The sequence below is a fragment of the Anguilla anguilla genome, chromosome 5 (assembly GCF_013347855.1).
Source record: "Anguilla anguilla isolate fAngAng1 chromosome 5, fAngAng1.pri, whole genome shotgun sequence".
Taxonomy (NCBI): Eukaryota; Metazoa; Chordata; class Actinopteri; order Anguilliformes; family Anguillidae; genus Anguilla; species Anguilla anguilla.
In genome coordinates, this window is record NC_049205.1 from 42170870 (window position 1) to 42193676 (window position 22807).

Below are 22807 nucleotides of genomic sequence, written 5' to 3' on the forward strand. Positions count from 1 at the left end.
GCACAGCTGCCATGTTAGCCAGTTTGATAGAGGGCTCTGCTGTTAGCACAGGCATGCTGGGCATTCTGAGGGTAGTTTCAAATGATTCTTTTTATTGCCCTTACTTCAGGATGTTATCGCATGGAGCATTTAAATGTCAAGCACAGCTCTCAGCCTGTGATTTACTGTAACCCCACCCCATTTTAAGAGTCCCTCCCTGTGTGAGGTGAGGCGTGGTCTGAGGGTCGAGCTGCAGGCACAGATGTGCCGTGCCCCGCCGGGCTGTGTGCTTTGGCGGAGTCGTGACTCACGGCAGTTCTCCTCATCGGAGCCGTCCTTGCAGTCTGTGTCGCCATCGCAGTACCAGTGCTCCGCAATGCAGCTCCCGTCCGTACAGCGGAACTCTTTGTCTGAGCACTTCCTCATGTCTGGAAAAATAGGGTGGAGGGGTGATATGGGACAGTATCTTGTTGTCTCTGTAGCTGCCTACTACAAAGCTCTGAGATTAGCCCACTCTTTGAACAGGTTTGAGCTGATTTTGAGGTACACTGTAACCATTTCCCCCGTTTTCCCAGTGCAGTACATTTTAATAGTATACACCATTCAAAATGTACGTAGGCGTCTTTTACTCAGGATGTGGGCAGGGCTGGATTACACACAATGTTTACCCATCTAGTCAAAGGGTTTTCTCATGCAAGTGGGTCTTACAGATTTGCTGACAACGGGAGGTAAAACAGATTTAATGGGATCATCAGTTTGTTTGTTTCCTTACTCACCAAATTTGATTATGGTTTTTACAGCAAAAAATGGGTTCAAAGCCAGAATTAAATAAACATTCAAACTATTTGCTTATCTGCTTTAAAACGAGCTCTCTCGTGTAAGGATTTGAGGAAAGCAATTGATTGGAGTGCTCCCCCTCGCTACATTTCAAGCATAGTAAAACACCCCTGGACTTCCTGTAAGGCAGCCAAATAAAAAAATAGCCCATTAACAAATGCAAGTGAGAGCATGGAGCCTTGGGAATAGTACTGAAATGCCCGTAATGACCTCTGAGGACATTTTGGATAAATATAAAAGTAAAAACAGGACTTAAGAAGAGGGTCGATGAACCGCCCTGAGGATTTTTACAGTCAAGCCCAAATCCCCCAGTGCTAATGGATACCCCTGAAACATTCACCCACCTGCTCTGTCTATACACAGGGAAGGCCTGGAGAGCTGACGTGGTCATTGAAGTTTTACATAAAAGGCCCTAAGGTTTGTGGGGGAAAGTGATCATAGTAGACATCACCACAGCCTGCTGTGTGCTCTCACCTGAGAGGCTGAGATGACACAGCAATGACCAAACTCGCTAATGGTGAACGGGGAGTGGATACGATCTCTGATGGGAATTAGTGTGTCAGAGGGAGGGAGCAGAGTCAAAGACAGATTAGTGTACCAGCTCTGTTTGACACAGGAAGTAATTAGTCAACATGATCTTCCCTGAAGACCTTAGGTTGTGTGCAAGGACAAAAAGAAAGGTGTCCTTTCAGTTTTCAGACAACCGACTGACTTAATAGCTGTGTCCACAAATTAGGTCCTAGGGTTTCACAGATCACAACCAGAGAAGGGGGAAAAATCAAGCCAGCCTCTGAAAATCTGGAGAGAGAGAGAACCAAAAACAGATGTCCCTCTTAGAGGGACAATCTCCTAGTGTTCGGATGACCTCCACAGGGGAAAGAGGGCATTTAACCCATTAACCTCACTTCAGCTTGGACAGCAGCATCAGCTTAAGAAACCCTGCTGGGGTTTTTAATTTCCAGGAAGCCTATGGGACCACTTAGCTCCATTTCCGCAGGGGGAAAATGAGCCCACGTTTACTGCAAGCTCAGGCGTGCGGACTGGCCACAGATGTTTTGGTGCTCCATGGAGACGGCGTGTTTTGGTGTTGTGGCAGAGGCGGGGGCAGGGTGGGGGAGAGGGGCGGGTACCCTTGGCGGCGACTCGCCAGGCTCGCAGGACTCACCACACTGCTCGTCGCTGTTGTCCCCGCAGTCGTTGTCCCCATCACAGTGCCACATACTGCGGATACAGTAGCCATTCTGGCAGTGGAACTCATCCTCCTCGCATTCTCTGGGAGCTGGAGCAGAAGAAGGGGGAAACGAAGGGGGGGACAAATCAAAACGCAACATCGGCACACACATCAACACTGCCGGGGAGCTTATTTACAGCTGCAGTGGGCTTTTCCTGATATCTCAGATTGCGGAAGGAGGTACAGAGTGCCATAAATAAGCCTTTGGTGAGAGAGGTCTGACACATCAAGAGGTGGATGGTAGGCCTTCACTCATAAAATGTCATTCTTAAAATTGAAGGGACATCTAATTCCACTGGATGACTCTGGAATTGTAATGACATGTCTGAGATTTGTTCAGAAAACATTTTCTGGTGTCCAGTGCCCAATCCCAACCTTCTATTACAATGGAATATCTGATAATGTACCATTCTTGTCTTGACAAATACACTCTAGGAGCACACAATATTTTGCCCTGCAGCCCAAAATTTCATGTAAACACAAAGGGGTATCAACCCAGTTACTGGCATGAATGAACTATTACTGTGCGCGATTTTTATACGAATTAAACAGGATAAGAAATCAAGGGCTAAACAATCATGGGCTCATGTTATATAGCATTTAGAGAAAAGTATATTCAACCCAGTTAAAGACTGTAAAAGACCTCTCATCAAGCTAGCCAACTAACCACCTAACTAGCACTTGCTTTCAAGCCAACAACCAGACTTTTGATAGTTTAATGACTTTAATGTTACTCACGATACCAAACCCGCTAATTTAAGGGAATGTTGAAAACAGAATCCAAGCTGACTCAAAAAATCACATTTACCGTAATATACGACAAAGCACAGCTTAACCAGAGTGCAATACTTAACTTACACTGCAAGATGCAAACCTCTCATCAGCAGCAAAAATTGAAAGGCCAGATTAGAATTTGCCAAAAATACAGAGGTGAGCCTGAAGAGTTCTGGAAGAAAGTTTGATGGACAGATGAGACCAAAATAAAGTTTTACCCAAGCGATGGAAAGCCAAAAGTGTGGAGAAAGAAAGGAACAGACCATGATCCAAAGCATACCGCATCATCTGTGAAATATGGAGGAGGTAATGTCACAGCTCGACCATGTACAGCTGCTTCTGAAACAGGCTCACTCGGCTATATTGATGATGTAATGGAGGATGACAGCAGTAGGATGAATTTTGAACTGTACAGCGGATTTTGTCGGGCTATGTACAGAGAAATGCCACCAATCTCATCAGCCAGCACTTCAACCTACAGCAAGATAATGATCCCAGACACACTGCCTATACATCCAAAGCATTGAAAAGTGGGGGAAAAGGTTTGGACTGGCCAAGTCAGTCGCCTGATCCAAAGGAGCATGTATTTCACGCATGCATTTTGCTTTGATTTACTTGAAAGTTTATCCGTTAACTTAATTTTGTTAACTTAATCTGAAAAACAGCTGTCCCTGTAAATGTTAAAACATATAGGCATGCAAATACCATGAAATAAAAGCTGATTGTCTGTACTTGTCTCATATTCATATTTTGATCTCAAATCCAAATGCCTTAAAGGGGTAATTTGGTTGAGACTTTGTGCAAATATACACAGTTGGCGTACTTCAGCAGAAAAAGTAGTTTTCGATGAAACCTTGCAGAACTTAAATTCTGTGGATGTTTGTAACTGTGACATTATTTTTCAAAAGTTGTGATTTTAGAATGTACATTTTTGGTGCTTTGAGGCCACAAAAGCTACAGACCCATTGAAGTCTGTTGTATTAGTGCAAGCTGCAGCGGACAAATAAAAAAACTCAAACCTCATCTAAGCGAAACTGTCTGGATGTATTGATAGTACTCTGGTTAACTGGAAACATACCTTAATTTCATTATTGGGTGAAACGCCCCTTTAAATATATAGCAAAAGTAACTAATTTCACTCTACCATTACCATACTTATAGTGCCCTTCAAAAGTATTGCAATGCTGGGTATGTACTGTATCCTGACTATTGAGAATAAATCTGCACAATGTTCTATGCATCTTTCTTGCATGTTAATTTAGAAGTTGAATGTGGATCAGGGTCGGTGTCCCAATTAAAATGCCAAGACACCTGCAACAAATGCACGGCTGCTGAGGTTGTGCAGTGCTTGCAGGTGGCTCTGGGCTAACCAGCATTGTACTGCAGAAAAGCCAAGACATTCGGCACGTTACTGTGAAAGATTGGGGATTCTGGGAAAGAGGGCAGCTTAAGAAAAAAGAAATCTGCTTTGAAACGTTGTGAGTAAACAAGGTCTGCGGCAAAGGGAGAATGCGGAGATTAAAACCAGAGGCGCAGGGACCTCCTTGATGAGTAGGAGACCCAATTTTATGTGAGGCCACATGACTTTGCTGAAAAGCCAGGGGGACTGTCAAGGGATTAGGCAAACCTATACACCTCCTAGTTATTAGGGAAAGCTCTTCACCAGCTGGGCCCTATTTTAGTAACAAACACTTGTTACGAATACCTCCAGGCTTGGAAGAAGATGTATAAACAAAGCACTGAAAAGCCAGCCTCCTCAATTCAAGTCAGATTCTGGCACAACTCTGGCTACAGTCACTTAGATAAATGCTACATAAAAACTTTATACAAAACATGTAGGTACCAAATGGCAGCTTTTAAAGGACACATGAAACTCCCTGTAGGTTAAATGAGCTGAAGGGTTAGAAGTCCCTTGATTATTGATTGCTCTCATTTCTTATTAAGGTGATGACAGAATAACTAAAATGTCACTGTAAAATGCAAGGCTTCAAAGGCTTTAAACAGTAAAGTGGTTGGAGAAATGGTGAGTGTGGGTGTTGACTTACATGTGCATCTCAAACACTCCAAAAACTTGATTTGGAATAGCAGAAGTGTCACCATAATGTGTGGTGACAAGAACAGGCCATATGTTCGTTTTTAAGACGGGCGCAGAAGTACGCAAATAACAACACTTACGACAATCCTGCTCGTCGGAGTCGTCCTCACAGTCGTTGTCCCCATCGCACACCCAGGACCGGCGGATGCACTTGCCATTGTCACAGTGGAAGTCCAGCGGGGAGCAGGTGGGCAACACTGCGGGGGTTCAGCCACAGACAGTTCAGTTAACGGAAAGGCCTTGCTAAAATATGCACGCGTGATTAAAAATGCATATGAACTCCAGTCACGGAAAGGGCAAGGACTTGAGCTGACACTGAAGCCATGACCTCGGGTTCTTTTGATGCATTCACGATGCCTGCCTGGATGAACAATGCCTTACGGGGATAGTTCAGGAGTTTTTAAAAGCATTTCAGATTTAACGTATGTTAGCAACGGACAATTTTTGTGCGCTAAGAATATATTTGATACTTCCAGAGGTTTATGACAACCTACCAGCGTTACAATGGCTTTTATAGCAGCTTGTACAGCAACCTTATGCCTCTAGAGGTGATGTGTATATTACTCGACTTAAAAAAAAAACAATTTAATCTCCAGTTGGAGCCATTTCCTATGACCTATGCAGTTTGCACGCCAGGGACCACTGCGGGCAAGGAAGGAAAGTGACACAGCTTCCTGCATCAACAGCTCTACGTATGAGAGAAGGACCTCAAAGCAGCAACAAATCAACAGGACTGAAAAAGGTTTCCACTTGTGTAATTCAAAATTGGGTGGGGGGAAAAAAACTGACAAAAATATCTTCAGGTCACTTTCACCAACTACCTTTGAACAACTAGATCTATTGTGGCTAGTTGCCCTCAAACTGGATGTCAGCACACCAGTACACTTCCCCTCTTCAACGACTCAGCTGCTATCGGTCAGGTCTGAATAAACACCATCCAGCAACACAGCTAATATACAGCCACTTCTGAACTGATAAGACAAGTGGCATCAAAATAACAAGGTGTTTTTATGATTATAATTGTGCATGAATGAAATGACCAATGTTCTAATATATATAGCCTCTGGAAATATAACATTGCTGTACAAGCTGCTTTGGTATTACTGTACCTGAAGAGTATTTTCTTGCTTTAAACTACAAACCTGCCAATGCCCCTATACGAGCCATTGTAAAGCCGGTAGGTTGTTAGAAACTTCTGTAAATATCTAAAATATCATTGCACACAAAACCTGCCTGGGCCATTTGAAACCATACACTAAAACCAAAATAATATCAAAGACTCCAGAAAGTGAACAACCCCATTACTGGATTCACTCACAGTTCAGGGAAAATGTTACCTGCAAAATAAATTACCATGGATCATTGATTACAAGGCAGCACCAGCAGACCCAGTCTGGGAAAAGGACACACAAGAGGGAGGGCTGGATGGACAGCATGGTGTGACATGAAACTGCCTAGGGTACAGGACAGTGACAACAACCATTCACTCTTAGGCCACAAATAAATAGCCTAGGGTTAAAACACAGGAATACACACAGGGGCCAGGATTGGCATCGGGAGACATGGATGGAGATTTAATGCAAATGCTGAGCCGTTTCCATGGAAATCTTGATAGTAGCCTAAGGGAGGGGGGCATCTTTGGGGGCTTCCATTTGAAGGCCATTAGGTGACAGGTAAAAGGAGAGGTCTAGCAAATACTTTACACAGGCTACCGCAGATGTCGTCATTTACCTGAAAAGGAATTAGCCTTTTGTCAGAGGTCCCCTCTAATAACAAAATCCTAACTGTTCCTCAACCGTTCGACCATGCACAGGGTGATGGCCACTCCAGCCCTGTTCCTGGATTTCAATGTACACCCAGCCCTGCCTCTGTACAGCCATTACAAACCAAGTTAATTGCGTAGGAATGATAAATACCATGCTAATTTAATCTCCGCCTCTGCTCTTTATCCATTATGAAAAAGGCTAAACCTTTGTGTAGAAGGGCAGCATAAATGAAATTAAGAGTATTCATATATTGAATTAAGAGATTGTATGTTTGTGGATGCCTTCTTCCCCCTATGTGGTTCGAAAGCTTAGGTCAATGTGAAATATTGGCCACTAGTGGTAAAAACTCAATAAAGAAAAAGGAAGCCAACTATTCATTTCAACACGGTGGTAGCATTTTGCAATGACAACATAACAATGCCCAAGTGAATGAATAAATCATTGGTGTGGAGTTGAACCACAGGTGAAGGCACTACTGACCCAAATTTCTCTTCATGCATACTTCATGAATCACAACAAGCTGGGGTCTCTTTTGGAACCATCCAAATTCATAGCCAAGGGTTGGGCACAGTAACAGGCCACAGCAAAATGGAAGTATAACATCAAAAACAGAAAAAGAAAAAAATTAATGAAAAGGAAAATACTTAGGCCATTCAGGAGTTTATGTTATTCAAATAAATAAATAAGGCATCATTAGAGTCATTGAAAAGAACTCCGGAGTAAGACGAGACAAAGAGATAATTCATAATTTTATGAGATAATTCAATATCAAGTTCACCCTGTTTGATGAATTTATGCTGTACATCACACAAAGACTGAAATACAGAAATCCTTTTTTTCTTCTTAAATAATGATACAGAAATAACTTCACTAAAGCATTTATTTCTTCCCTCACTGATATTCAGAAGTGAATGGAAATGAAATGGTCTTAAGTAGGTCAGCAAGATTCTATGTACTAACAAGTTGCTTTAGTATCACAAGCACATATGAATGCCCAAATCAGGGGAGAAACAAAAAGATCTTGGAAACATATGCTTGTATCATTTCACGTTTCTTATCTTTACATCACAGTCTCATGTGACTGTATCTTCCATGTGTCACAAGAAGGAATGCCAAAATGCTAGATTTCTCAGTCCACTTCTCTGTATATTCCCAGCTTTCCTTATGTAACTATGCTTGAGACCACATGCCTTTGGAATCTTTATAACGGAAATTCCCCTGAATTCCTCTCAATACCTGATCATCAGGGGTGAAAGCAAGTCAGTTTGTTCAGGTTCACCTTACCACTGCAAAATATCTCACAGGTAAGCTTCACAGGAAGGGTACACGACACAATGAGTAATGTCTGTCTGGGTTCTTTAATTAAGAGTTAAATCATTAACCATATTAACTCGGAGGTAAAATGTCGTTTTTCAAATGCAATCCATGTGTGAATTCCATTACTAATTACTAACTAATGATATACTGAGCATAAAAGTCAGACTAAAATAGCGCAATAAGGAATGCAAACAAATTAAATGCCTGAGTCCATCATGCATGGGTACTGTAGACCCTGAGGTGAAAGTCTGGTTCCTGCAAATTAAGTTTCACCTAGAAATAAAATAGGAAAGGAATGTCTTGAAGAAAACCAACCACCTTTGTATGCCCCACTGAACTACACTAACAATAGAATGATTACATTTCACCACAATACCCTTGTCATGTTTAAAATGTTGTGTTGCAAATTGATTGGCCACCATCTTCAATGCTCATTCCCCTTCAGAAAAAAGATAAACATATTTCAGAGAGCTTTACATGCATGGACCTTGTGTAAAATAAAGTTGACGGAGTCCTACATAGTCACACAGCTGACTGGCATTAATATGACTGCAGAGATATGTATTGTCAATAAAAGGAATTTAATATCACACTTTCACACATTCTTGTCTTTATACGTCCCTTAAGCTGCCATGATCTGCTTCGTGGAGATGTATCATTAACATGTTTAAGATCTGTAGAGGACCCCTGTGCAGGACCCTCTGTACTAAGGAACACTACAGGGACTGATATATCTGGCTTAAACTGCTTATCATGAAAAGCGCGGGGGAGGCTGCAAAACAGATGTACACTCTTGAGAATTGCCGAACAGCCCAGAAGAGACCTATAATGCTGTGAACAGGAACGGCACTCCTTAACAATGCATCCAATAAACTGCATTTAAATCCTGGTCCTCCAGCAACTACAATCTCCAGTGTCTTCAATGTGCTGCTTGCTCATAAAACTGCCCAAGGAAGGAATAAAACAACCACATATTTCAGTGCAGAAATGGATACTTGCAGATGCTGTGCAGCACGGTCATTTTCTTTTGTTTTCTGAGGGTACTGAAGCCGAACAGCCATTGAGAACCTCACATAAACTACCAATCTGCCGTCAGCCGTCAGCCTCTATACGATTATTTATATTCCAAGGCCACCGTTTCACCGGCTGAGATTTTCAGGTCAGATCAATTTCAGAAGCTGCACGTTTTTCACCAATATTTTGACTGCACAACAAATAAGCATATTAACAATCTTATGCCATTTGGGGGGAGCTACATATTCTCTTTTATTAGGATTATTTACATATCCAGATGCTTACAGTGCATTACTTGTCTTGTTTTGGTACTGTGAATTTCATATCAGCAGGGAGCACACAACTGCTCTCACGGCTGTGACTGTTTTGTTTTCATTACACTGGCAAGGGAAACTTTATCTGATTTCTGGCACAGCAGTATTTTCACACATATTTTTGCACATATATTATAGCAGGGCCACCAAAGAAAATAAGCGCATTCACAATGGCCTCCAAAGTAACAGATGATATTCAGGTCCACAAAGACCAAGAGTTGTAAGACAGAAGGCTCATAAAAATCAGGCACAAAATGAGACACAGACAATTAAAGCAAACAGTTAAAGAAATTTCACCACAGCACTATTGCACACTTTCAGTTTAACACACCAAATCAGTTTAAATGGGATTAAACAATGTCATAGTAGTTGCCTCAGTCCTATGCACTTCCTATATGTTTCCTATGTGCGTATTAGTTTGTGAACAGTCCACAAACAGTGTTTGATGGTGCACAGACACTCATGTGGCTTTACAAAAACATGAAGTTCCTGTGATAAAAATATCTGCACTTTCTGAAAGTAAAAAAGAAGCTTGATTCAATGTCACTCAAAGTCACTTTGAACTCATCTTCCACCTGCAGCACTGGGCACTTTCCTTTCTCTTCAAATTCACTCAAACACCAGGATGCCAGAACTCTAAACCCCATATTTCACACATACAAGGTCATGGGAAAAAAAAAAAATGATCAGCACAAAAAACTACCATAGGAAAAAAAGGGCTCTGTGATCCATCTTCAGAGAAACTAGACTTTCACAAGGTATTTTAAGTCACTATGTTTGGTAAGAGAAAGCTATATTCAGGGAGTGTAGCATGGATACATTAGAGAGAGAGAGCAGTCCCTGGACTGAACTCTACATCAAAAAGAACCACAATGGCCACGAGTCTCATGTACACTTTAGCAAAGTTGCTACAAAACTTGGGTCCTGAATGCAGCCCCTCCTGCAATTATCAGCAACATGTGCATTTCATAACACTACTAAACCAATGCAAAAGGCAAGACGAGGGTGGGAAGTAAATCACTGTTGTGCAAAAACGATAAAAATAATCATCCTTTTTGTTGTCGTCAAAATGACAAAGACCGGTATCATTAGCAAAATCATTCATCAACAACAGCAGATTGCATTTATGAAGCTCCTTCCACAATGAGAAACTCCTTTACAATGAAAGGACTCTCGCATCAACCATCATTAACATGTAATTCACACCTAGGTAATGCACGGCACCATTTTGTTACCAGAAATCAGAAATCCGTTTAAACTGGTATGGAATTTGGGAAGTTAGGTAACCGTCAAATACAACCGGAGAGCAAATACACATGCGTGACTATTCTCATAACCCTGACAAATGGTTCTGTTCCCCAATAATTTCAGGTTGGACTGTATCAAATTGTCCAAACATAAATTTCATTCATAGGTAGATCCAGAAAAAAGAGACCAATTTCATAAAAGATTGTACCCGATAGGGCAACATCAAATTAAAATGTTTGTCATTAAGCCATGCGAGTGCCTCATTGCTGTATGTCAGAACTGTGCTATTTGGCCATGATCTGCAAAATCTAAAGGGGACCACAATAACAAATAAGCCCCACAGCTGCTATTATATACCAATGCTAATGGCATTTAAATTGCTGCTGCAGTTCCATGGTCAACTGATTCTGAGGTTAGATGCTAAATCAAGATACTGTGAGAGGAAACCACTCGCAAGATTTCATTACTGCTGCCCTGCTCTAATTCCAGAGTGATATTTTTGTGACATCTACATGCATAACAAGGAGATCCAAGCACTGTAAAAGTTTTTAAATTGTATGTATATATATATATTTTTTTTTTTTTCCCCCAAACATGCTGACTTGACATTTCAGATCCAGGTGCTTTTGCGGGTGTCCTCCAGGCACACTCTGATGGTGGAATAAACATTTTCAAAGGAAGAAGCTTTTTGTGTTTTGGTGCCATTCAAGCTTATAGTAGTGTGTTGCCAAAAGTTTGCAGCAATGGAAGGATTATGCAAATTTCTAAATGCAAATAAGAATAAAAGCCCTGAACAGAAAATAAATTATGAATTCCTTCGCTGTTGGGTTTCCTCTTGCATCCAAGATAATGGTGTTATCAGAAAACGGTTCTCCCGGAGGTGAAAGGGAGAAAAATTGTTCATAATCTACTTCTTACGAGATCCCTTCGTACCACACTGGTCCCGGGCATCTCTGCTGGTAGGCCTGTGTTCTGATTGGCTCAAAATGAGTAGCGGATTAAGAGGAACCATAATCTTGTTTTTGTTGAGCAAAAAACAGCAGGATCTTCCTTACCCAAGAACGACAGAAGCGGTGGGACACCTGAACATTTCATTTGAAGATGCCAAAGATTGGCTTTGCTGTACCTCAGTTTTTAAACTGGAAGGATAGAGCTGGTCTTATCTTCAGCCTCCTTCGACTACCCCCCACATGTTCCACCTCCAAAAAAAGGCAACACTAGCAGTCATCCTCAAATGCAGTGCACAAGCCTTTACTCTTGGCAGGGGGGGCTCCACTGCACAGGGGCATCACAGTTGGGGTGCTAGAAAAGCAGATGACGGTGCTTTGACACCGTCCTCAATCCGTTCTCCTGAATGAGGAAATCTGAGGGCAATGATGAGACAGGCAGGAAGAAAAGACCTGCAGTACACCTTTATAAATCTCTCCCTTTGGCTGCCTTAGTTCAACCAGGTAATGGATTTTCCCAGCTTCCTCTTCTTCATGTTAAAATTAGGTGATGCCATAGAGCCATTTATACATGCTGGGGCACCAGAGTTTGCATATCATGCATTAGCCATGCTAGCTATTTGGGTCATGTGGTTGCTAAGATACAGGTCATTAAATAACATTTTGTGATAAAAATAAAAACGGTAAAATAGAAATTAAAACTGCTCGTGGCTATAAAGTGAAAGCTCCTCCTGGAAATTGAACCAGCAGCCTCTGTGGTTATAACTACATCAGGTGGCCGTCTCACACAAACAGTAGAAATAATTTCATTGCGCAATCTAAACTCAAACATTTAGGCTAGTTTAACCATTTTGCCATGAGGACAGCCAATCATGCCTGTCAGTGGTACACAAAAACTTTGAGGATGTCCATACACTCTGCAGTACAACACATAGACAAGTACAGGCCCAGTCTCACAGCACAAACTCAAAAAAATCCAATGTCTAGTGAGTTTAAGTAAATTATATAATATTATGGTGGGTCTAATGTTGACTAGAAGCTGAAACTAGTAAATGGCTAGCCCTGCTGTTTACTTATCTTCACTGGACTTTTCATACCCTCCGGATTCCTTCCTTAACAAAATATCTGGATTCCTAAACTGCACTATACTGTGCAGGTCCCAGAAGGGTGCCACTATCTAACCACTGCAGGCTTTCCCACAGCTCTTTGGGATTGTCTGTGTCGTATCTCTCCCTCAATGAAATCAAATGTGTGACCTTTCAAAGCATACATTGTTTATTTGGAATTCCAAATCCTAATTAAATCAGGGGCTGACTTCAAAAATAAACTCAAACTAGTGCTACCTCCTCTTCCATACATTCCTGAAGTACATAATACTTAGTGAGAGTATGTTGCTTACTTCACATGACCAAATTGAAATTACACCCCCCCCCCCCCCTTCCCCGTTTATGCAAGACAATTAGCATACATTCCTGAAGATATACATTCAAATAATTTTGTGGAGCTTACCCCACTGTATTTGCGTTTCATGAATACTAGCAACATCAGATGTCCCTGTTTTCCGTTAAAGGCAGCACTGTTCCTCTCGGTTTTTGGGTTCCCGTTCACTCGCAAATTACTTGTGTTGTAACAAAGTGAAATATCCCTTTAAGACCTTTACCACAGCATTTTTATACAAAGACAGCATTGAGGGCTGAGAAGTCTAATGTAATCACATTGGGCACACACTATTTTACATCTAATTTACAATGATTGTGGTCTGGGTGCAGCATACACATCTGTTCGTTTTCAAAGTTCAACACTGAGAAATTAATTCTGGGGGACCAGACATTTCAGCTACCTAATTTGTGCAATGAGCCTCTACAAGGTATACTCATCAATTCTACAGGTCTCGCAGTACATCACACAAAGAAAGCAAGATGCATGTAACTCAATTCACCCATCTTAATTACATCATTATTCAATTAATGTAATGCTATCAACATACATAATACTGTATTACACAAAACAAATGAACACTGAATTTTCATAGAAAAACAAAAACCTGCTGTTATGTCATTGCCCTTTACAGCAAAACACTTGGATTTTCTTTCAGTGCAGTCTCCCACCATTGTATTCGACACATATCCAAATGCCTTTAGTTCTGTACAGGATCTAGTGTATGTAATGAGAGATTTGCTTGTGTACTACTGTGTACTACAGACACAGTAGTCCGCATAAACTATAACAGCTACGCACGGGTGAGGTTAGATCTACACCTAGATCTGAACACAGACTCATCATCGAGGCTATTGTCATGGCTTCTGTGAGCTCATCAGTGACAGTTCGGACATTTACTCATGCATTGGTTACACACAGTAAGGGACACTCATTGCTATCATTGTGAAATGATTTTGTGATATGCTTCCAGCCGGTTTTGCACATTGCAAGTCACCTTCAGACATTTTCACTTCAGGCAGACATTTTTTCAATGGTTTTATTGACAGCTCATAAAATCATTCTGGGGACCTGGATCATTTGTTTTACATTGAGCTAACTAACAGCGTGTGGTTAGCGAATCTTGATGGACCCATCGACAAACTCGACTGAAACACTCACTTTACTACCAGTGTGTATTAATGGTCCCTCACATCAGCAGCTGCATGAGATCCATAAAATAAGTCAGGCAAAAAGTCCCCTGACACACACAAACACACACACACCACTGCCTTCATAGGGCCCCCATGAGCAAAGCAGGACACGGCTGGTGTGCAGCTCGGGTGGAGAGCACATAAAGGGTGGTGGAGGGAGGTAGTTTGAACCTACTGCAGCCGTCCTCGTCGCTGTGGTCCCCGCAGTCGTTGTCCCCGTCACACTGCCACTGCGCCGGGATGCAGGTGCACTCCCCGAATGCGCTCACGGCGCAGGTGAAGTGGTTCCTCCCACAGGAGCACTCTGCGCTCTCCGCTGCACCTGCGGCAGGGAGAAGACACACAGTTATCCACACTGGTTATCACACGGAGTGTCACACAGACTGTCACACGGTAAGAGACCCAGCCCTCCCATGCACCACCGCACAGACCCACACTGGAGCCTCCCCCAGTAGCTCTGCCCCCTCACCCAGCGTTGCCCTGGCAATGAAATGCACTTCCCTTGGTAATAAGCACTCAGAAGGAGTATTCCTTTCCCTCCAGTACTGATACTTGTACTGGTATACAAAAGTTAGGGCAAAGCATAGTCGATGAGAGTTTAATGCGTGCAGGAGCAAGGGAGAATAGGAATCATCCTTGGCAAAGCCTGAATAGGAACACTTTGGAGCACTTGGAGGGGAGACAAGATGCTTCTGCATTGCCAGGGCATTGGAAGTGGGCCGCTTTCAAAGGTCCAGTTCTCATTTGCAGCTGACCCGCAGGGGGTGAGCAATGGCCAAAAAAACACTAGCCACTTGAGTGCAGGATGGGGTTCAACAACACTGTACTCGAGACTCTATGGCGGAACCAACATAATAAATTACTGAATGCACTCAGAAACCACGTCCTGTCCATCATGTGCATACTGGAGGTGGGGAGGTAAATTTAGACTGGTTTAAGCTTGTAGCCCACATTGAAAGGATGCCTATAACAACCTATTAATTTTCATATTGATATTATCTTATGCAGGACATAGAAAAGGATAACTCTACATTAATACAGCTTGATATTTAGGAGAATGTGTATTTTGCAGTAAAAAGTGAGGAAAGTTGCCAGTTCTGTCTGCACATTAATCAGTGACCCAGTGAGACTTGATGATTTCAGGCACACAGTGCTGGAGGCAAAACTCAACAATGGCATCAGTAGACACAGGAGGGCCTGGCTAGAGAAGTTAAAACCTTCAAAACCACCCCATACTTCACTAATGGCCATCTTTTCCACCCTTTCACACTTTTCTTCATTCCCCTTTCCTCCACTCCCTTCTTCCTTTCAAATTGAGTCAAATATGACAAAAGATGTGTTCTGCTTAGGCATCTCCTCCCGTTCCCCTGCTGAGGTCGACCCTACGACTGGAACCAGGAAAAGTTTTGGTTCCCATTAGAAACCTGTGGAGTGGCTTTCATTATGCCATCCTTCACCCTCAATGTGGTTTTCCACATTCCACAAGCTTTTCTGTCACCTTCTTAAATCTGTGTAATGCAGCTGTGTAATTTTCTGTGCTTTATGGTTATACTGGGTATTTTAGGTACTATTCAAAAGGCATTACCTTTGAAGAGACACCCTAGCTGCCAGATGTTCTTTTCTGCTCTCAGTTGGGAAGCATGGCAAGATCAGGTTTTCTTTTTGAAACCATAGTGTACATTAAAAGTACCAGGTCAGCCATATATTCTGAGGCATTAGAGGTTTGGCTAAAATAACTGGTGTATGTTCTGGTTTTCACAAGAACTCTTCTTAGATTACTGTGTGCTCCTGTCAAGTTGAGCCACAAAAAAGCTAACCACATTTGTCACATGCAGTATACATTAAAGGGCATTGTAAGAGAACAGTAATTTTCTAAAACCATAAGCAGTTACACCCATAAATGTTCAAAAGATCTAAGATTCCTATAACATTCCTACACATTAAAGCAAAGTATGGTAAAATGGCATAGAAGACAGAGTAACAGTTAATGAAATGAACCATTTGCCAAGCCCGATAACATTCGATATCTTATTTGTCTTTGTAAACCAATAGAGTGTTTCTGGCCTATTATAAAACCACCAGGCGAAAGAGGAAAGGGTGTACCAACCCTCAGTTCCACTCTTTAACAAATTTACATTTAACCTTGCATTTCAACTTATTAAAATCCCAGCCAAACTCCCCATCTGGCATTTCAGCCTTAGCCTGACTCCTCAATGATAATACTGTACCTGCTTGACAGAACATGACGAAAGAAGAAACGGCACCAGGGACATTACCTTCGTCTACACAGGTGCGCTACCCGATTAGCCTTATGACCTCCCCATGCTGTGCCCACCCAACCCATAAGTCTCCTTCATGGGTCTGTCCACTTCCCGATAACGACACCAGCAATGCGGCCAGAGTGAGGGGCATACTCTGGGGATAGACCCAAGGACTATTACATGCAATGTCAGAGCACCTTTGCTTTTGTTAAATATATATATATAAATAAATAAATAAATAAACAACACATTAATGATTAATTATTCACCAAAGGTAAGCTTTCAAAATATGCAAAAGCTCTGGGAGAACAATACATCTATGATGACATCTACTTAAACAGGAGTAGGAGTTTTCTTTTCAGATCTTCAGCTCTCTTAGTACACCATACTTCTCCTCTTTCTGCCTTTTCATCATACAGACCATTTCATTTCTATTGCATATGCACATGTGCACAGCCCAAATAGGGTATCAAATAGGACTGAGCTCCAGAAGTGTCTTTACAAAATGCCCTAAACCCAGTATTGCTCAGCATAGGAGAATATAGGGACTTTTTCTACAATCTCAGCTCATTTACTTATTGCAACTGGCTGTTCGAATCAAGTGAAAGCTACTTAGAATGCTTTTTATCTATCAAGCTAACATTTTGATAGCTAGAAAGCAGAAGAGCAAGGTCAGTTTCATGGCAAGGTAGGCCAGGGGTCTTAAAGGCAATGAAAAACAAAACCTGGTTAAGCACATCAACAATGCGATGAATGGGGCGTTTGAGCCTATAATGGAATGGAATCACATTTTCATGCATCCATGTTGCAGTGCAGTTTTTCCCCCGATGACAGGCTGTGTGTTAGCCTTGAGACTGCTGGAAATAATAGGGGAATGATATCAATTTCTCAACAAATGGGAGGGGCGGTGGGCAGGGCCTGTGGCCAAGCGGCTGCAGCGCTTCCCCTGTTCAATAACGGGACAAACCCAGAGAGGCCCGTGCATTTCAGAAGGGGGGAAGAAAATCAAATCACAGCAAATTACATTACTTTCAGGCGGGAGGGTAGCAGAACTCAATTTGACGAGACAAAGGCTATTGAGTCTAGCAGCATCTCCAGTGACAGAGGAGGAAGAATTTTCCAGGGGATTAGTGGGATTTCGGGATTAACTTCTGAACAAACTGACAGGACTGGTTCCTGTGAGCATCCAAGCGGTGTAAACGATACCCATGACCACTGGGGCCTATGTGATTCCACTGTTTATTTTCAGTGCCAGAATCAAAAAAGTTCTGTATGTATTTCCTAAGGTTCTAAGTGAAGTCACATCAGAACAGGATTACAGATGATCCATTTCAACACATTTCAAACATAAAAGTGTGAGAACATTTCGGAGAGTAAGATAAATTGTTCTTTATAAGGTACAACATTACTCCTACAGAAAACACTGCTTGACCCTGAACATCCACTAAATACGGAGTGACCAGCAAACCTACTTGAGTGTACAATAAAGCCCAACAAAAGCACAAATAATGACAGTGGAGGATAAAGACCAGGATGTCTGCCAGATTTGGAAGGATGCAAGCTGAGGTTTTCATGTAAAAAAAAAGAAAAAACAATAACCTAAAGGTTCAGGAAGCTGTGGTTACAAGACTAAAGAACCCCACAGAGGTATATCAGAGGGCAGACCATGCTTTTGTCTGAATCTGAAAAGCAAAGGAAAACCACCTGTGAATCACCACTACCTTACTAGAACTGGGCAGCCACAAAAAAAATTAAAAAATTAAAAAAACAATATCCACATGTTTACATTTTTTCAGGAGGTACATCCAGTGTACATATTTTTTCTATTTTAATGTCAATACACCAACCGCTATAAATTAAAGAACAAATTCTTGACAAATACTGGATGGTTTATGGCTGCTGGGTGTGTGAGGGGGGGGACCTGCAGAACATCGGTGGAAAACAAGACTGAGAGACTGAGAGATAACCGTGTGGGTTGCAAGAGACCATGAGGAGCTGATGCAGTCACCTGACACTTCCCGACTCCTACGGTGGCACATAAAGCGGGAATGATAAAGACTGACCATTAAAGACTGGGGACCTCCCAAGTGACACCGCGGAGGGCCCTGGCTTAATGTGCGTTTATTGCCTTTACAAAGTTTATCTAAGTCTACAATGGGAGAGGAAGCCAAGGGAAAAATGCCTTGTGTCCAAAGGAGTGGAATTCAGATGGGGTTTAAAGGATAAGGAAAGGAAGACATGCCGACCCCAACACCACAAGCCTTACAAAGTTTAATAGTTTCTCAACCGACCGAATACATAAACTATGACTTTGAGCAGGAATTACATTTTCAACTCACATAATTTGACCAACATTTGGGAAAAACTATATATAAAACACAGGGTATCAAGCCACAATAAAAAGTATACAATAAATTCTGTATGATGTCTATGATGTCTCAGCAATTTTTCTGATATTGACATTTCTCTCAATATTCCATATAGAAACTTTCACGCCGACAGTAAACGTTAGAAAAACCAGTTCACAGGCTATTAAAGGGGTAGATCTTTAGCTCTCTGGGTTTAAAAAAATATTATTTCAGGATTAGTTTGAGTAATCCACTTTACATTGCCAATGTAAAGCCAGTAGATCATCAGAAACTTTGCTAAATATCTAATACACCTTTCATCGAACTATCCAATGAAATACTCCACAAAAAAAATCCAAGAAATTCAACTGCCCCCTGTTGGATTAACTACACATCCAGTTCTTCACTCAAGCAATTCACTTCTCAAAAGGTGATCTTGTGATTCAACTGGATGGCACTGGCATCATGCTCACGGTTCACTCAGACAAACATTTGTGGACAGCAAATTAAGATTTTCCAAACCAAGGCCCTTTGTAGGACTCAAAGTGAATCTGTGTTCAGTCTGTGTTCAGTTGTTCTGAATATGAAAGCAGCAATCCTGTTATTTTGACCTCCAATGATATTCCAAGGTCTGGCAATGACCCAGACTTTAACCACAACAAAATAATTACTCCTATTTCTTTGAGCCAATTTTCTTGCGGTGTCTGACATTTTTGTTGTGTATTGATAAATAATATTTACACAGCCATTGTTAGCAGTGCGAGATTCAAAGGAAAGCGCTTTACTTGAATGAAATGTCAAAATCGAGATGTCAACCTCTAGCTAGCTTGGTCAACATGAGTGAATTAAAACAGAAAACACTCCTATGTTGATTTAATATTAATAGCCTGTGTGGCAAAAATGTGTTTTGATCAGAATGCCAAAAATATATTTTCATCTCATTTCATCAGTGAATTAGTGTAAAACACTGATTTTGAAATGTCCTGCATTCCAAAGACGCAGCATTCCACGGGACAGCGCCCATGAAAAATGTTACCCAATATTAATGCAGATGATAACATTCAAAAAGCCTTTTGCATACATCATGCAAAAATGTAGCCAATGATGCTGAAAATCATAATGAAAATCAAATAAACCCCAGGAAACATTCTGTGTTAAGATAAACTTTAGGTTACAAGTATTTCTTGAGACACATATTACCATAATCATTTATACATTAAAACTAAATGAGTCTTTTCTCACCTACGCAACACACTGAACAGGTTCAGAGGCATTTGTAAAGCTGTCAGCAGGAAGTGAGGAGGAACCTCATTTTTACTGGGCCACCTTTTGGAACAGATCCCCTGTGTAATAAAACTCCCTGTTTCTGCTTGATTAAAATCACTATTCCAATAAGCAGGTTTATACCTCCAAGCAGTGAAATACATCAACACTAGGACATTTTAATATGGATCTGACCCCATACAAACAAAATATTTCGCACATATTACAAGATTCAGAAGATACACAGTAATGGACTCAAATTCTGATATTAAATGTTGGATTAAAGAACATAAATAATTCACAAAGACTTTAAAAGGGTAAAGAGTTTGAGCAAAAGCAGAGCCAGGATAATTTTGCATTGCAAATGCTTACGGAGGACTCTACATTGCAACATACTTCTGCATCTCAAGTGGAAGACGAGGTGCCCTTGGACTCCCTCTCAAGATGCTCAATGCCCTGGGGCTCCGATGCGTCCCGAATTTCCTCCCGCCCCCACAGAGCCCAGCGGGGCCGTCCTGCCGGGCAGGACAGGGCTTAGCGGCAGTGCGACAGTCCTGACAGCCGCGCTGTTCTCGCCTCCTCATATACGGACTTAATTAAAGCGGGTAATCTGATCGCAGCGCCCAGTCAAGCACCGTATTAGGGAGCCGGAGTGGCAGGTGAGCGGGGCGAAGGACAGTGCCGTGACAGCGCCGGCGAAAAGGAGCAGCACCGCGGCCCTCATCGCTAACTCCACTCAGCCATCCATCAGGCAGGTTCATTTAGCTGTAGGAATTACGGTGTGCGCTACTCCAGACAGCGGTTATTGGGGGGGGGGGGGGGGTGGAGAAAAAAAACGTGCAATGCTTGTCAACACTCCTGACCGCATTGTTGGAGGCTGGCCAATTCTGTCCAAGGGATCTCACGTCTCAAGTTGTGGTACTGATCAGAAGGAGCCAAGACCAGAAATGCTCGCCTCATTGGACTGGTTCAGCATTGCAAAATTATGAAACCTCAGTCATGAACTATGAAGATCAATGGACAGAAAAAGACATAATAGCATATTATTTTATAAGGCATAGAAAATCCCTGCCATGTAATTAATATATCCATCTGAACTACGTTCAAAGATAACACTCAGGTTTGGCACTGAAGGACTACACTGGCAAGAAACTAGTGTATTGATAATACATGCATCAGCAGGGACCACCCAACCACACACAGACACACACATAAACACAAAGACACATAGAAACAGACACAGACGCATGGACGCACACACACCACCTGGGTCTAACCCTAGCAGAGCGGCTGCCATCCACGGTCTGGTATTTTTGACATGCCAGCAAATGACTTGCAGGAGCTGGGAAGGAATAAGCACAGCAAAAAGCAGCATGGTGAAGCTCAGTCCTTCTCACAGTCAGCAGAGATGACAGCCATGAAGTTCTGCGCAGCTGTGCATCACTGCCAATAAGAGTGAGGTTGGGCTATTTCTTAATAAATTTCCATAACTGTCAGCCATTTTACATGACATTGGCCCTCACTCTCAGTACTTTGTGGTTTTGGACCAATTTTAGAAATGGGTGGGAAGAGGGCTGGATTGTGGCGAGAGATTTTGAGAAACTGGAGCTGCTAACTGAAAAGCCCGCCCACCCAAAAAAAAAAACTGCCATGAAGACTTTGTTTTTAATATTCCTTTTGGCAGGATGTGAACCCTATTACACCTTATTTTAAAATAGGAACCGTCACAGAACGGTTTGGATCTGGCCTTTCTACAAAGAGGCTCAAAGATTCAGACATATTAAAGCTGATATAAAGCTGGGGAAACATGTAGAGAGAGGTGGCGGGGCACTCAAATTTTCTTTGTCAACAACACTGACAGGTTTTTGTGCTGCGGAAGAACAAACTGAAGCGAACTCTCTGAAAGCATTAATGAAGCAATGTAATAAATCATGTCAGGCTCAGGAAGTCCGTAACAATACTCAGACAGAAGGTTTCACTCCTGCACCTGGTGAGAGCCACTCGTCCTGTTGCTAATCTCTGGACAGGAACACTGACTAAGCACGATATAAGTCCTGACATATAATATAATTGCATTCTTTTACTCACTAGTCAAATTCACCAGTACAGCTATTGGTTAAAAAACCTCTAACATAACCAATATGTGTGGGCCTTTTCGACAATGAAACCACATTATAGTAATTAAAGGTGCCACCTTTGTGTTTAAATGCCACAATTATCTATGGATGTTCTCTGTATAAAAGAGGGCCTGCAAATAGAACTCTCAATTCCACTTCGGCACTGTGAACTACAGTTTTGCTCTGAAAAGGCACAGTATCTCAGCCCAAGAGGAGATTCATCAAGCAGATCAAAAGGCTCTGACGAATGATGAAGATCTCACAAGCTGTCATTACTGCACAGAGGTAGACCTCCATGGTCTTTCTGTGGCTGTGAAATGGGGAGCAGGTGCTAGGCGGGAAACAGAGGCCCTTTTCTGCTGCATGCTGAGATTCAGCGTGAAAGGGTCGGCGCTACACACGGGTGTCCGGTGAACCCGTGACCCGCCGATCAGGCAGGGAGTGTGCCGTGGGCTGCTTCTGCTCCAAGAAAACCAGGCCCACCCCGCACGCCGACTGAAACTTGGCCCGAACCGCCAAGGCTTTCATCTCCCAAGAGGCGCATTCCAGTCGCTAGTTCAACAGTAGTTGAACAAATACACAGTAAAAACTCACTGCACTTTTCACGGGTGAGCCAGAGGCAGACAGAGGTAGGCCCCTGCAGCGGGCCATGTCAAACAAATGGGC

The 22807-nt window shown here is 42.2% G+C and overlaps 1 protein-coding gene across 2 annotated transcripts in view; it reads right to left on the minus strand.

The window, feature by feature from the left end:
• The window catches only part of LOC118227957 (low-density lipoprotein receptor-related protein 4-like), an 88928-nt gene that overhangs the window by 31372 nt on the left and 34749 nt on the right, over positions 1 to 22807 (minus strand). For both annotated transcript variants that reach the window (XM_035419065.1, XM_035419064.1), the window contains exons 2-5: positions 14328 to 14474; positions 4997 to 5113; positions 1982 to 2095; positions 291 to 407 (exon numbers count right to left, since the gene is read on the minus strand). In XM_035419065.1, coding sequence (XP_035274956.1) covers positions 291 to 407; positions 1982 to 2095; positions 4997 to 5113; positions 14328 to 14474 — 495 coding nt within the window. The remainder of the gene's footprint in view (positions 1 to 290; positions 408 to 1981; positions 2096 to 4996; positions 5114 to 14327; positions 14475 to 22807) is intronic.